The sequence below is a fragment of the Marmota marmota genome, unplaced genomic scaffold, assembly GCF_001458135.2.
Source record: "Marmota marmota marmota unplaced genomic scaffold, marMar, whole genome shotgun sequence".
Lineage (NCBI taxonomy): Eukaryota > Metazoa > Chordata > Mammalia > Rodentia > Sciuridae > Marmota > Marmota marmota.
This window is the reverse complement of record NW_026000093.1, coordinates 40,908,162-40,923,169: the sequence shown is the minus strand read 5'-3', so window position 1 is coordinate 40,923,169 and position 15,008 is coordinate 40,908,162. Positions and strand designations below refer to the sequence as shown.

The following is a 15,008-nucleotide window of genomic DNA, read 5'->3' as shown; positions in this document are numbered from 1 at the left end:
TCTGAAGTCTTCAATGAATATTTAGACATGTGGGTTAGATCCAATGTTTTGGTCAGAATTTAACAGCTGTTTCTCTGGGGGACAAAGCCCTGATTTGTGGCATTTGCCAATATCCAGGATATAAAAACTCTCAAGCTACCAATGATGCTACTAATTGACTCACAACATTTTTTATTATTTTAAAATTTGTTCTAATTATATATGACAGCAGAATGCATTTTGACACATTGTACACAAATAGAGCATAACTTCTCATTCCTCTGACTGTACATGGTACAGAGTCACAGGGGTAGGGTAATCATACATATATATAGGGTAATAATGTCTGTTGCATTCTACTGTCCTTCCTATCCCTCCCCTCACTCCACTCTGCACAAAGTTCATTCTTCCCTACTTCCCCGTACCCCCACTATGGAACAGCATCTGCTTATCAGAGAAAGCAATTGGCCTTTGGACTGGCTTATTTCATTTAGCATGATATTCTCTAGTTCCATCCATTTACCTACAAATGAAATAATTTCATTCTTCTTTAAGGCTGAGTAATATTCCATTGCATATATGTACCACATTTTCTTTATCCATTCATCTGTGGAAGGGCTTCTAGGTTGGTTTCATAGTTTAGCTATTGTGAATTGAGTTGCTATAAACATTGATGTGGCTAGAAATGCTGATTTCAAGTCCTTTGGGTATAAACTGAGGAAAGGGATAGCTGCGTCAAATGGTGGTTCCCTTCCAAATTTTCTGATGAATCTCTCCATACAACTTTCCAGACTGATTGCACCAATTTGTAGTCCCATCAGCAACGTATAAGTGTACCTTTTCCCCACATCCTCGCGAACACTTATTATTGTATTCTTGATGATTGCCCTTCTAATTGGAGTGAGATGAAATCTTAGAGTAGTTTTGATTTGCATTTCTCTAAATGCTAGAGATGATGAAAATTTTTTCATGTTTGTTGATTGATGATTGCATTTTTTTCTATGAAATGTGTGTTCAGTTCCTTGGGCTTTTGTGTGGTGTGTGTTAAGTTTTTTGAAAGTTCAAAACTGGTTCTCACAAAGTGATTCCAGTACATCACTGGTTACATCTATCAATATTTACTGTATTAGATTTTTTAAAAAAAGATTTACTAAATAATTTAAAAGAATGTTAAGGAACATTTTAATGAAAGCTATATTTTCAAGACAAAATGATAGAGGAGTGGCATTGTTTTGATCTTTGCAGATTTCTTTGGTTGGATTAATAAACAATTGGGTTATCATAGCTGTTTCAACATTCTGTTGCCACCTGCTATTTTGGGTTGAAGTAATAAGTGAAGAAAAATTAGTTACACAGATATGTAGTAGGGAAAGAGAGGCATATTATAATAGTATTTTCAGATAACTGTGGATCATCTTTTGTAAGGTATCAAAGCTTGAAGTGATGGTTTCCTAAAGATTAGTTGTGGCTGGGCATAGTGGCACATGCCTGTCATCCCAGTGACTCAGGAGGCTGAGGCAGAAGGATCACAAGTTTAGGGCCAGCCTCAGCAATTTGCCAAGGCCCTAAGCAACTTAGGGAGACCCTGTCCTAAAATTTTTAAAAACGGCTGGGGAGATAGCTCAGTGGTAAAGTACCTCTGGGTTTAATACCTGCTACGAAAAGAAATTAGTTGCAACAAAGAATATGAAACTACATCAAGCTATTTTGTACTCTGTACTCCTTTACATTAAAATCCATTAAATGATCTTGTGCTTTGAATGGATTTTTACACAGGCATGAATTTCAGTGCCACAGAATCCTTGAAATAGACTTGGATTCCCAGAATTCCCTGACCCACACTTTGATAAACCTCTCTCAGGGGAAGGGAGCAGGATAAAAATTCATTTCCCCACAGATATGAATCATGGCCCCCTTCCCCCATGTCTCTGCTTCTTAGGGGGTAAAAAAATGGCTACGATTGGTTTGGGTTTCACTTATCTTTTCTGGGTATGTTTTGTTCAACAGGAAAACCCTTCATGTATGTCAATGCTACAGACTTGGATGACCCAGCCACTCCCAATGGTCAGCTTTTTTATCAGATTGTCATTCAGCTTCCCAATGTCAACAATGTCATGTACTTTCAGATCAACAACAAAACAGGAGAAATATCACTTACCCAACAAGGTAAGTCAAGGGATGCTCTCACAAGACTGAGTCGGAGAAAGGGGCTGTCACCTTCGGAGATACTTCCTTCTCTCCCCTACTCTTCTCCCCTGTAGGGTCTCAGGAACTGGATCCTGTTAAGAATCCTTCCTACAATCTGGTGGTCTCAGTACAGGACATGGGAGGCCAGACTGAGAATTCCTTCAGTGATACTGCATCTGTGGACATTAATGTGAAGGAGAATATTTGGAAAGCACCAGAACCGGTGGAGATTGAAGAAAACTCAACTGCTGCTCATCCCCTCAAAATCACTCAGGTAGACCCAGGGACACCTAGCACCTCCTACAGAAATATTCTTGCTTTGTAGAAACCTACGTACCCCCACGGTCTTCACGGATACATTTATTAGAGATGTTTTTGCAACACATAAAGCAAATAGTTTCTGGTCCCAGGCCTCTGGAGTTTATCATGGTAGAAAACTTGGATTCAAATACAAATTTGTACTTTCAGAGAGAACTTCATTCCCCTAACCTTAAAACACACACGCACTGGGGCTATTTATTCTTCCCTGTCACTAGTATAGAATATGGGGGCTGCCTTAGAGCAGGTCCCATGTGGTGTACACATCATGTACATGCACATGGTTTGAATTTGGGATTGCAAACATTTTTAGACAGCTGGTGTTTAATCTTATGGGAAATTCTTTACCCAATAGACTCATCAGAGGATGAGGGGCACAGATGGGACTGGCCAAGGGTCAGAGTCAGAGCAGGCAGTCTTTCTCCTAGGAGACTCCCTGTTCTGTCTCCTGTTGCTTCTTCCTTCCATTCAAATGGTCCACGGTCCTCCTTCCCACCTCCATGGAGGGGTGCTTACCCTGGGACCCTCCTATCTCAGTTCCTGGAAATCCAGTCTGGATCCCACCAATGTCTGATCTTTTCTGGAAGTCTAGGAGGTTCCATGGCCTGAAAGCCGTGGGCTACGGGGAGAGCCCTGGAGTTGGAAGCAGGTGACTGAAACCAAGTTCTTGTTCCCTTAATGCTAATCATGAACAAGTCGAGCTCTTCCAACCCCCAACTTCTCATCAATAAAATGGGGGTGATAACACCTCTTGGGGGATATTGTAAAGATTCATTGAGGTAGTATTTATAAAAGTAAATGAAAGATGTTAATGTTATGAAGAAGTGCTCACCTGTACTTCCCTGAAGATTTTTTTAAAAATGAGACTATTGTTAAGGGGGTTGAAGTATGATAGCCCATCCCATCATATCTATTATCTTACCTAAAAGGGACTTTATTTATTGAATGTTGAATTAACTGTTAACCTCAGAGGGCAAAAAACAAAAGGGGTTCTACTTTGCCAACTTAAGCTTGCCAGAACTTATTACCAAGAGGATTTCAGATTTGGGGCCTGGCCTAAAGTCTGTTTATTATTTAAGTTATTCCCATGAGGATTCATAAATGCTAAAAAGAACTCATGTACTTAGTTGCTCTTGGGGCTTCCAAAGAAAAGAAATTCTGGAGGGCCACACTCTGTTTCCAGGCCCAGAAGAAGTGCTTTGAGTGTTCTGAACCCCATGAAGAAGAGTAGAGAGGCACAACTCAAGGAAGAACTTTTAGGATATAAGAGTAGCTCACTTTAGAGCTAGGAATATAGTCTTTGGCACAGACCATGGGCGGGGCTTAAATAACTAGCAAGAGATAAATTTATCTCCTTGATGGTTTTCCAAGCTGGTCTGAGAGAAGAGTTTCATGTGGAAATTTGAACTGACTCTAAGACCCTAGGGAAAAAACGATCTTAATTTTTTACACACGAATTTCCTCATCTATAAATGAGGTGTATCAGTGGCCCCCGTTTCATAGGAGTGTTTGAAGATTAAATGAGATATACATAAAAGTATTTAGAATTGTGAATGGTATGTGGTAAACTCTTGATAAATATTAGTAGCAGCAGAATATCTGAAGTGAGGCTCTTCTATAAGCAAGTAGACTGGTCTTCCTATGGAGTCTGTTTATTTTTTGTTAGGTTGTTTGCAGAACAACTGCCCCATCCCCAGTTATTTTCAATTACAATTACAGTGGGCAGTTCACTCTAATCCTGAAGACTAAATAAGTCAGGGGAGGAGTGTGCCTTTACATATCATTTGTCTTACTTAACTAACTTCATAGAGAAGAGTCTAAAGTGTCTCCTATTACTTATTTTCCTTGGTGAGTTTTAGAAGCTCATCATGGGTCATGGTGTGATTCTCAGATAACTACTACAACGTTCATTTATGTTTCTTAAATTGATGTTTCATGAAGGTGAAGTCTCCATAGTCTAAGTTCTAAAAGGAACCACCCACAAACTCTTTAGGGATTTATAAAGAAATGCTTTAGAGAAGAAAAATTCTCTGGCTTGCCTTTTTTTTTTTGATCCTATTTTAGGTTGAAAATGAAAAAATGGGTATTGGTTACTACAGGAAACTACTGATATACAAAGTTATCAGAAATTGAGAACCAGAAATTTGTTTATATCCTTTCAAGTTCCCTTGGTCTAGTATGTCCTTCCTCACGATTCTCTTTGGGCCCTGTAGGTGCAGTGGAATGAGCCAGGTGCACACTATTCCTTATCTGACAGAGACAAGCTGCCAGTATTCCCATTCTCAATTGACCAGGAAGGAGACATTTATGTGACTCAACCCTTGGACAGAGAAAAAAAGGATTCAGTGAGTAAAATGGGAAGAGTTTCACAGATGAGAAGACAGAGTCCAGCATCCACTTACCCTTGGGAGCAAGATCCATTTTTCTTAAAAAAACAATCTGTGTCCTGGACACATAATCACTTGACAAATTCCCTGCACCTCTGAACCATTTGACTTTTTCCCCCTCTTCATTTCTAAATAAATTGAAAATAAGTGGGGGTGGGGCAGGATGGCCAATGAAATAGAAATGAAAAGCTACTTTCTCGGCTTCTTAGAGGGGACAGTGAAGGAGTCTTGTCATAATTCTGACCTTCCTATTGTAGTACACTTTTTACGCTATTGCAAAGGATGAGAACGGAAAACCACTTGCATTCCCACTGGAAATTCATGTGAAAGTTAAAGATATTAATGACAATCCACCAACATGTCCATTTCCGGTGACTGTATTTGAGATCCAGGAGAATGAAGGACTGGGTAAGAGCTGCCTGGCCTGTGTTAACTCTGCGGTCTTTCTCCTCTGTCTGGTAAATGGTGGGTGGAGAGACTTATTTGGTGGTCAGCTGTGGCACAGCACAGGGCTTGAATGTACTGTGAGAGTCACATGGGCACAATATTTTAGATCAAGCATTGTTCGGAGAGTATTCTGAAGTTGAAGCTTTTATGACTACCACCCCCACTAATGATTACTACCATCTACTATTAATGCTATCTCCCTGTCACCATTACCACCTTACCAGTATCCTGTGTACATGGATGTGTCATTTGCAAGATTCTTCCACAAATCATCTTATTTGACCTCTAATCAATTAACTTAAAGGACCAAATCTCATCAAGTCTGCTAAAAACTTAAACATTTACACTCAAAGTCAGGTATCCTGAGATAAGTGTAAATAATATCAAATGGGAGTTGAATTTGACCCCTGAACCTCCCTCTCTAGGCAGCAGATAATTTGGGAGGCTGGCATAGGGACTGAAGTCCCAACTATTGTAAGAATGTTATGATTTCTGGGAGTCTTAGGACATCCCTTGTTCATTCCTGCCGTTAGTGTTGAGCCCATGGAGTAGGCAGATGTGTCTTGAATGTTCTGACCTGTTGTGCCATGTAAGCTTCAGAGGCTTAAAAGCCCTGTAGCCTCTTATGACTCATTTCTGGGGCTGTGCTCTTCTGTGGGCAAATGCTCATGTGCCTGTGGACATTTTCACCATTTCCTTTTGGTCTCTCCACTCCTGTCACCACACACCTTTGCCCCAGAGGCTGCTTTCCTGGTGGCTTGCTGGCTGCTCCTTGGCTTCTCCCTCAGCACTCATTTTTTTTTTAATTACAGAAGAAGAAAATTTAATTTCTTAAACAACAATGAAAGATTTCAGCTTATGAGTTACCCTAAATCCAGGATGATTTCATCTCAATATCCTTAACTAGTTACATCAGCAATGACCCTATTTCCAAATAAGGTCCTGTATTGAGGTTTGGGGAGGACATAAATTTTGAGGGTGGAACACTTACTGCTATCTTTCTGTACATCCTGAAGGGAATGCCTTTGAGAAGAAATGGTAAGGGAGACTCAAGTCCGGGAGAACGAGCAGTTGTCTCCCCAAATTCACATGCTAAAGTTCTAAACCCAGTGCTTCAGAATGTGGTTATATTTGAAGATAGGTTCTTTTTTAAAATTTTTTTTTCAAATTAAAAAGTTATTATTTGGGGGGATTAGAGAATGGACCCAAAGGCACTTTACCACTGAACTACAGCCTTTTTTATTTTGAGACAGGGTCCTTAAGTTCCTGAGGGTCTTGCTAAGTTGCTGAGGCTGGGCTTGAACTTGTGATCCTCCTATCTCAGACTCCCCAGGCACTAGGATATTGGAGATAGAATATTTAAAGAGGGAATTAAGGTAAAAGGAGGTCCCTATGGTGGGCCCTAATCCACTAAGACTGAACATCTCTGTCCTAATTTCTTATTATAACACCAGAGGGAAGATGATATGAATGCATGGGGAGAGAAAAAAGCCATTTACAAGTCGGGGAGAGAGGAGGCTCAGAAGAAAGCAATCTTGTCAACTCCCTGAACTCAAACTTCCAGAACTAAGAAAATAAATTTCTTTTAAGCCATCTAGTCCATGGTAGTTAACGGCAGCCCTGGCTAACTGATAATTAAAGTGTTCAACACAGTACACTATGGGAAGGGTTAAGGAAACCAAAATAAACCTAAAATCCTTGTCTTTATACCAAAAATTATTTACAGTGTTTTCTAGGAACCTGCTTATCCTGTGAAACCATTTTTAAGTAGAATCCATGGAGTCAGTATGAATGGATTTCTTCCTTTTTCTCTCCATAGGTAGCAGCATTGGGACCTTTACTGCCAGTGACATGGATGAAAAAAACACTATCAATAGTATTTTAAAGTATAAAATTGTGGCACAAACCCCCCAAATTCCCACAGATGGACTCTTTCTGGTTGAGGAATATACAGGAAAGCTCCAGTTAGCTAAACAGGCTTTGAAGAAGCGAGATACTCCTCAGTACAACCTAACAGTAGAGGTGTCCGACCCAGGTGAGTATCCATCTGCTGTCATGAGTACAAATACCTGCCTTCTTTCCAGTTCTGATTTGTTGGGCTGCTCCAGTGCCTGGCTACGTTACAAAAGGATGCCATTTAAGAATTCTTTGCTTCTGTTGTGAAATCATGCAACACAGAGGCGGGTGTTTTCATAAAGGCCAGAGCTCTAGCTCAGGTAACATTGTTGTGTTGTTCTGCATCCTCCAAGAAGCAGACACCAAGATGGGACTAAATGTACATCCTGAAGGGGATGCCTTTGAGAAGAAATGGAAAGGGAGAGTCAGCAGACTGCAATGTAAGCCTGACCCTGATTGAAGGAGATGGGGATGAAGACTGATGGGAATACCCTAGACCACTGAGTGGTCTAAGAAAAGTTCCAAATGGCTGTCTGGGAGTCCAAAATACATTATCTCTAAAAATGAGCCCATCCTCATATCACTGCCTTGCTTAATAACTGGCGGGGCAGCCTGTGGGTAATGAGGCCTTATTACAAATATAGTGTTGGATTTTGTAGCCTAGCATTAGGGCAATCATCAATCAATATCCTAGTCATTGATAGTTTTGCCAGGCACAATTTTACAGCCATCCTGATAAGAGGAAATTAACTGTATTTCCCAGTTCTTGCCTTCAGACTCCATGGGCTTTGTGTATGAAAGTGGGAGGTATTATTTTCTCCTGCCAGCTTCTAGTTGGTCATTTGACAGTGCAGGAGACTTTCTTCCCTGCTCTTTGTACACTTTCAAAACAAGTAGTTCTTAATACCTGGGTCACAAGGCTTTCTGAGGATCTGATGAAAACTGCATTCTCAAGCATACACTTAGACAATTGTGTGCAAATGCAGAAATACTTATTCAGAGACTCATTTCTGGGATACTCAGACTTCTAGGAGGTTGAAAATCCTTCTTTGAGTTAATTAGCACTGAATTCTAGATTGCCAAGGAATTCAGTAATTATTATGCTAGATAGCACTGGTTATATAGGCAAGGAGAAAAAAAAAGCATTGTTCCACTCTGCACTTCACATCTCTCTCCTTTCCATGGAAGTTGATGTACTGGGAGAGGTGAGCGGGTTCCCAGTGCAGAATGTTTAGAACCCAGTAATTTGGCAAATACTGAAGGTCAAATATTTGTTTAGTACTATGTTAAGAAGTACAACAGAAGTCAGTATAGTAAACCATCTGTCTCAATGAAGAGGTGACAATTTGACACTATTAGTCATCCATTCTTTCAGCAGTTATCATTTACCTTATTTGAGGTACTGGTCAAGGTATTGAGGAGACACAGCTAAAGTAGATCCAGTGTCCTCAAGGAGGGCTCATTCTGGGATCAATCAATTGTAAGGACATGTACAAGGCAGCTCACAGAGGAGGGAGAGAGCAGGGAAGGCTTTCTGCAAGAGTATCATTGACCTAAGTTTTGAAGAATAGATATGACAAGTTACAAAAGTGTAAGACTTACTGAGGAGTGGGGATCCCACCTGCAAAGACATCAGGACCTGAGGTAGTTTGAGATTATTGGAGTATAAAGTAGAAATCAAGTTACAAATTTGTGTGCATGAGTACATCTAGAGAAAACATGGACCAGATTATAATATATATCTATATGTAAGTATGTGTGTATTGATGGAATTAATGCCCAATTGTGTACTAATTAGATGAGGCTATAATTAACCTAGTTTTATATTAATGGCCCTCCTGGATTAAGTGGAAGACCCACTGCTGGCCCAAAGAAAGGTTTTGCAAAGTCAGTGGGGCCAGCAAGTTCAGGACCTGGGATCGGCAAATGTTGGGGGACTGGCCCCAACTTTATGTTGGCCTGCTTATAATTAGATTATTATTAAAGTACCCCTGGCATCCTGTTCCATGCATGGAGTACAAGCTCTAGAGTTAGACCACCTGTGTATAGTTGTCAAGATCCCAGCAGAAAATGAATGACCTTCTCAAAAGGAGTAACCAAACATGTTAAACAAGGATTATTTGTAAAGGTCATGGGCAGGGCTAAGGGAGACCAATAGGAGGTGTGAAGCAGGGAAGAAAGCTTTGACTGCTTTGAAGCCTGAAGGGGTGAAGGGAGGAAGCTTTCCCCAGGAGAGCAAGACCTTAGTTGGTAGCCAGGAAAGAGGGACACCTCAGTCACTTTCCTCCTGCCCCTTTCCCCAGTCCTGTGGGGGCTCCCATTGGCAGAACCCAACTGTTGCCCATAGGGCAGTGACATCCACTGATGATGTTGATAAATCAGTCCTGGGGGCTCAGAGCAGGCAGTGCATGGGGAGGACAAAAGCAGCATGTGGATTTGAATCCTGGCCCCACCACTAGTTAGTTGTGTGGCCTTGGGAGAGGCTCCTCATTTCTGTATCCCTTGGCTTCCTCCATTTTTAAATGAGAATGATCACAGCAACTACATCATGAAGTTATTGTAAAGATGAAATGGGTAAAGCAGACACTTAACATGGTGCCTGGTACAGGGACGTCACTAACAATTTGTATTGTGACGAGAACCTTGATTCTATGCTTATCCACCTTGGGTAGATAAGCTGAGGCACAGAGACACACCCACATTCACACCTCTGATAAGTGGGATCGCAGAACCAGAGGCTTAACCATTATCCATTATGGTATGCTGGGATTGAAACCCCTAGGAAGAACCTGTCATTTTGCTTCTCCTTCTGGCTCTCTCCTCGGGCATCCCATCCCCACCTTCACTGCATGATGATTTTGGATCTAGGATCTACCTGCTGTCTGACGGGGTCTTTGGCTTGTCAGCTCCACACCTCAAAGCCTGTGCCATTTCCTCAGGGTTCCACAAGTTATCTCATAGCTTCCTTTGGATAATTGTACTACTTTCTCCCTGACTTGGAGGGGAGGGAGTTGGTGCCCTTGAATCTCCCATCCCAGGGGACAGAGCTGATGTAGGACAGAACTGCTTCAAGAAGGAAAGACGACTCCTGGGATGCCTCAAGAAGGCTTTCTGGAATGATAGTTTTACACAGGACACTGAAGATGGCTTATGTTTCGCTAGTCGGAAAAGGGTGGCTGCTCTTCCCAGAAAAAACCATCTTCCTCAGGGCCAAGCCTTCCCTAGGGTGAGAGCAGGTGGAGGGCGATGGAAAGCCCAGGAGAACTTCTGTTTGGTTTTTCTTCAGCGCACACTTCCCATGCCTGAGGGTGCAGGTGGGGAACAGAGAGAGCATCCATCCTCTTTCCACACAAATTGCATGTCAGTTGTGAAATTTTGGCTACGGTTGTCACGTCTCTTGCCAATTTTTCCTTACAGGTTTCTGATTTTAATGCATGATTTAATGCAATGAAAATTTCTGTGATATGACTGTTTTTCAGGTTTCAAGACCTCCTGTTTTGTGCAAATCAATGTCATTGATATCAATGATCAGATTCCCATCTTTGAAAAGTCAGATGTGAGTAGTTGAGACCATTTGTTTTTTCTTTGCTTTGTCCATGTTACTAAATCCTGACTTCTGGGATAGAAGCACAGATTATAGTTAAGGAACATATCAGACCTGACAGGTAGCCTTGGTCAGTGAACCAGTAATAAACACAGGCACCATCTTTAGTGAAAATCTTTAGGGAACAATAACATTCATTGTTACAGGATCTGGGAACGAATGTTTATCAACTCCTGCCAACAGCTCATTTATTCAAAGAGCTGCTTAAAAACTACAACCACAATCTTTGTCAAACTGAAAGGAATCGAGTGGTTGTTTGCCGTTTATTGTTGTAGATTTTGTGTGTGTGTACTGGACAATTAGTAGATTATTGGTAGTTCTCAACCAAGCCAAAATTTGTTTTTTGAGTCAAATTTAATTTTGGGGAATACTGTTGACTTAACTCACTTTGCAATATTTGGGTAAGAGAAAGAAGAATTGAATGTCTGGATTAAATGGAAGAAAAAGATGTGCTCGAGATATTGGCAAGAGTTAGGAAGAGAATTGGGCATAAAGAAAAGCTCAATATAGACATCAAGAAAAATGCAAATTACTGTTTTTTGTCATTAATACAGGCATGAGATTTGCTGATGATTTTCCCACTGCTTCCCTTCAAAGGAATGTCTGTTTATTTTGAAGGATAGAGACACCCATTTGGCTAGATTGTTATGTCATGTTTGAAGTCAGTTATGAGGCGGCCCAGAGCCTTCTCATGATGTTCATAAATCAAAATAGGGACAAGGCTGTGACAAAGAAGGGGATTGATGTATGATGGGGGTTGGAATGGTAAGAGGTATGACTGAACTCGACAAGAGGCAAGGTTAAGCAAGTATAAAATAAAGAATGGGTTTTTTTCTCAGGCTCCATTTCTTGAGCATTTTTATCTTTCCCAATATTGTGATTTCCCTGCATTTCATCTAGACAATATTTAGATTGAAGGTAAAAATTCTGCTCTGGATGTCTCAAAAGCTTAGAAATGCAGATCTGGCTATGGGGAGAGAATATGCTTCCTTCATTGTGGTGGTCCTCCCAGTTACGTCTTTAAGATCAGGAGAGATGACCTGGGGAAGTTTCAGGGACTTGGGGAATGGTTCACACCAGTGACTAACAGCATCGTCTTTGGAGTTGGAGACACAGGGGTTTGAATCCTGATTCTGGGACTCACTAGCTGTGTGATCCTGGGTGGGTTTAACCTGTCCAATCCTTTGCTCCTCTGTCAAAGGGAGATAACATAGCTACTACCTTTCTTACATTTTTCGAGCCCTACTTATGTACCAGATATTCAGCGGCTTTAGATGCATTATCTTTCTTAATACCTACAGCAAGCATGACATAGATTCTATTACTGTCCCCATTAAACTTATGATCAAATTGACACTCAAGGGAGGTAATTTGCTTCAGGTCCTTCAGTTAACAAATGGCAACTTTACCCAGTATGTAGACTCCCAAGTTCAAGCTTTTAAGCTCTACTCCTTGGTTAAGAATTAAAATAATGTATGAAATACATTAAAATAAATTAATGAACAAAATTAATAGATGCAGAGTGCTTGTCACATTGTAGGTACTCAATATATTGTAGCTATTTATTATTGCTATTAAAATATCATGACGGTTATTCAACATTGGATATCAGAGTGAGATTCTGTCTGGGAATCCTGCCAGTGGGTCTCTGAAATGTACTCTGTACCATGGGTATTGGTTCATGAATATGACTGTTAAAATCAAACACAACATATTCATCAATAGGAAAAACATGGTTGGTAAATGTCAGTACAAACTATGACTTGTGTCCATTCTGAAATCGGGGACAAGTTTGCCCTTGGGCAACTGTGCTTGATGGCCAAGGACATTCTCATTATTTGTTTCCTCTACAGTATGGAAGCGTGACTCTCTCTGAAGACACAGCGGTTGGGACCATCATTTTAACCATTCAAGCCACTGATGCTGATGAGCCATTTACTGGAAGTTCTAAAATCCTGTATCGGATTATACAAGGAGACAGTGAAGGAAGACTGGGGGTTGACACAGATCCCCAAACCAATAGAGGATATGTCACAATCAAAAAGGTAAATGGCCATTTAATGCATTTGTCTTTTTTGGTGTATTAATTTACTTCCGATTGTGTGAAGACATCAGCAAAGGGGACACATTTGCAGTGACCTCTCAGGCATGGTGGTAGACTCTTGGCAGAGTTATTCCTCTTCTCCTTAGTCTACGTGACAGGTTCACAAGATGACTCATTTGTCAGTAGTACTCTGTCATCCAGTACACTTAAGGCCTTCCTTGGGGAGACAGAGAATACTTATAATTAAAAAGGCCCAGAGGTACAGCAATAGAGAATCTGCAAGAGTGGCTGACTGCAGAAGGATTGCAGTATAGTGGGCTGGAGGCTGTAAAGGAAGGTTCTGGAGGACAGTTTTGAGCCAGAATAAAGGAAAACTGCAAGTTAAGGCTAATAATAAAGACTAAATGCTTCAGTTCATTTTCTATGAAATTATTTCAAAGAGGGAAAAGTGCTAGTGCTGAATCAAGCCTGGGACTGCATCTCAGAATGCCGATGACATTGTTGTCATATGTCCCTCCTCTGACAAAGGCTGCACTGGGTTTCAGCGGAGAGGTTTGTGTTTGGATTAGTGGAAGTCCAGCATTCTGTGAAAGGCCGACATTGAAAAAGACGCCATTATGTTCTCTTCTTCTGTTTGGAGACAAAGAATCTCAGAAGGAAAGCAGAAGGCTGTGTCTGAGTGGGTGGCTAGGCAGCATGTTGGTGTGCCTCTTTTATATAGGACAAGGGCAGCTTTATCTCCCCCAGGACCAGTGCTCTCTAGTGATCTAAGGGAAGATAGAGACCTACCCATCTCAACAAGAATGATTCCCACATTATCAGCATTTTTTAGGATGGCTTATTGTGAACCAACCTAAGCTAATCTGGCTACTTTTGGTGAATGGACACTTCTAGGGAGAAGTTGATAATCTCAATTTTTTTTGTGGTAGGTGAGAGCTTTGGTAGCCTCCCATGCAGTCTTGACATGAGCTGGTTTATTACAGTAGAGCAGGCCTCTGACCAAACATCCTTATTCTGTATGTGGTTGTATTTCAAATGTTTAGAATACTGCCTAGCATATAGTGCAGTTCAATAAATTTTGCTTAACTGAAGGAGCACTTGAAATCTTTCCTGTATATAACTAACAGTCACATCACAATTATTCAACCTGTGGTTTGGGCCTCAGAAGTCCAAGCTTTCTGTCCTTTGGACACTGTGATAACAGTACTCAGGCAGTAGGAGTTGTCTGACCATGCAAAGGAAGGTGATCTTGAGAATAGATCTAGAACTAGAGCCCTGGAACACTGTTCAGTACAAGCTGCTGGGCCAGCCAAAGATGTATGCACCTGTTGGCAAAATTCAAGAGAGGCAGTCTTTGAAAGTTTTTTGTTGCCGTTTTTAGTTTTTGGCAGTGCTAGGGATCGAACCCAGGACCTCATATGTTGAGCACTTGCTCTACCATTGGGCTACAGACCCAGTCCCAAGAGAGAGACCGTCTCTGTAACCAAACTCAGAATTTATTTTGGATTATTTTTATTTTTGTACTAGGGATTGAACCTATGGGTGCTTACATCCTCAGTCCTTTTTACTTTTTTTTTTTTTTTTTTTTTTTAACATAGGGCCTTAACAAGTTGCTTAGGACTTCACTGAATTGCTGAGGCTGGCCTTGAACTTGTGATCCTCCTGCCTCATGAGTTGCTAGGATTACAGGCATATGCTACCATGCTCAGCCAGACTAAGGAGCTTTAATAGCAAAAGTATCACTAAGAAAATCTCTTGTAAGATCACTTTGCAAATTAACAAGACTTCCAGTGCTGATTGAGGTGGTGCTAGCTGGAGGACTGTAGTAGCTATCTCTGGGGTATGGACCTCAAATTAAGATGTTTCCAATGCTGAGTAAAAACCAACCCTCAGGTGTGGATTCTAGACCGGGAGACACCAAATGTCAGCCCACAGAATGCAGAAAAAGTGACTAATATGGGTGTTCCTACTGTTTTTGCCAAAGTGTTTTAAATTAAAGACTCCATAATGTGGTTTCTTAAGGAGGCCTTAGTCTTATTTCTGTGTTTCTATGAAGCCATCAAGGCACTACGCACACACATGCTAGACAAACATTGTGTCACTGAGATGTCCCCAGTTCTCAGAATTATGATTAAGAAACCTATCA

The 15,008-nt window shown here is 41.0% G+C and overlaps 1 protein-coding gene across 1 annotated transcript in view; it reads left to right on the top strand.

Moving 5' to 3' along the window:
* The window catches only part of Cdh17 (cadherin 17), a 64,379-nt gene that overhangs the window by 32,171 nt on the left and 17,200 nt on the right, over positions 1-15,008 (top strand). Inside the window, exons 6-12 of the mRNA XM_048782800.1 lie at positions 1,987-2,145; positions 2,241-2,440; positions 4,698-4,829; positions 5,129-5,279; positions 7,138-7,353; positions 10,694-10,770; positions 12,672-12,863. Coding sequence (XP_048638757.1) covers positions 1,987-2,145; positions 2,241-2,440; positions 4,698-4,829; positions 5,129-5,279; positions 7,138-7,353; positions 10,694-10,770; positions 12,672-12,863 — 1,127 coding nt within the window. The remainder of the gene's footprint in view (positions 1-1,986; positions 2,146-2,240; positions 2,441-4,697; positions 4,830-5,128; positions 5,280-7,137; positions 7,354-10,693; positions 10,771-12,671; positions 12,864-15,008) is intronic.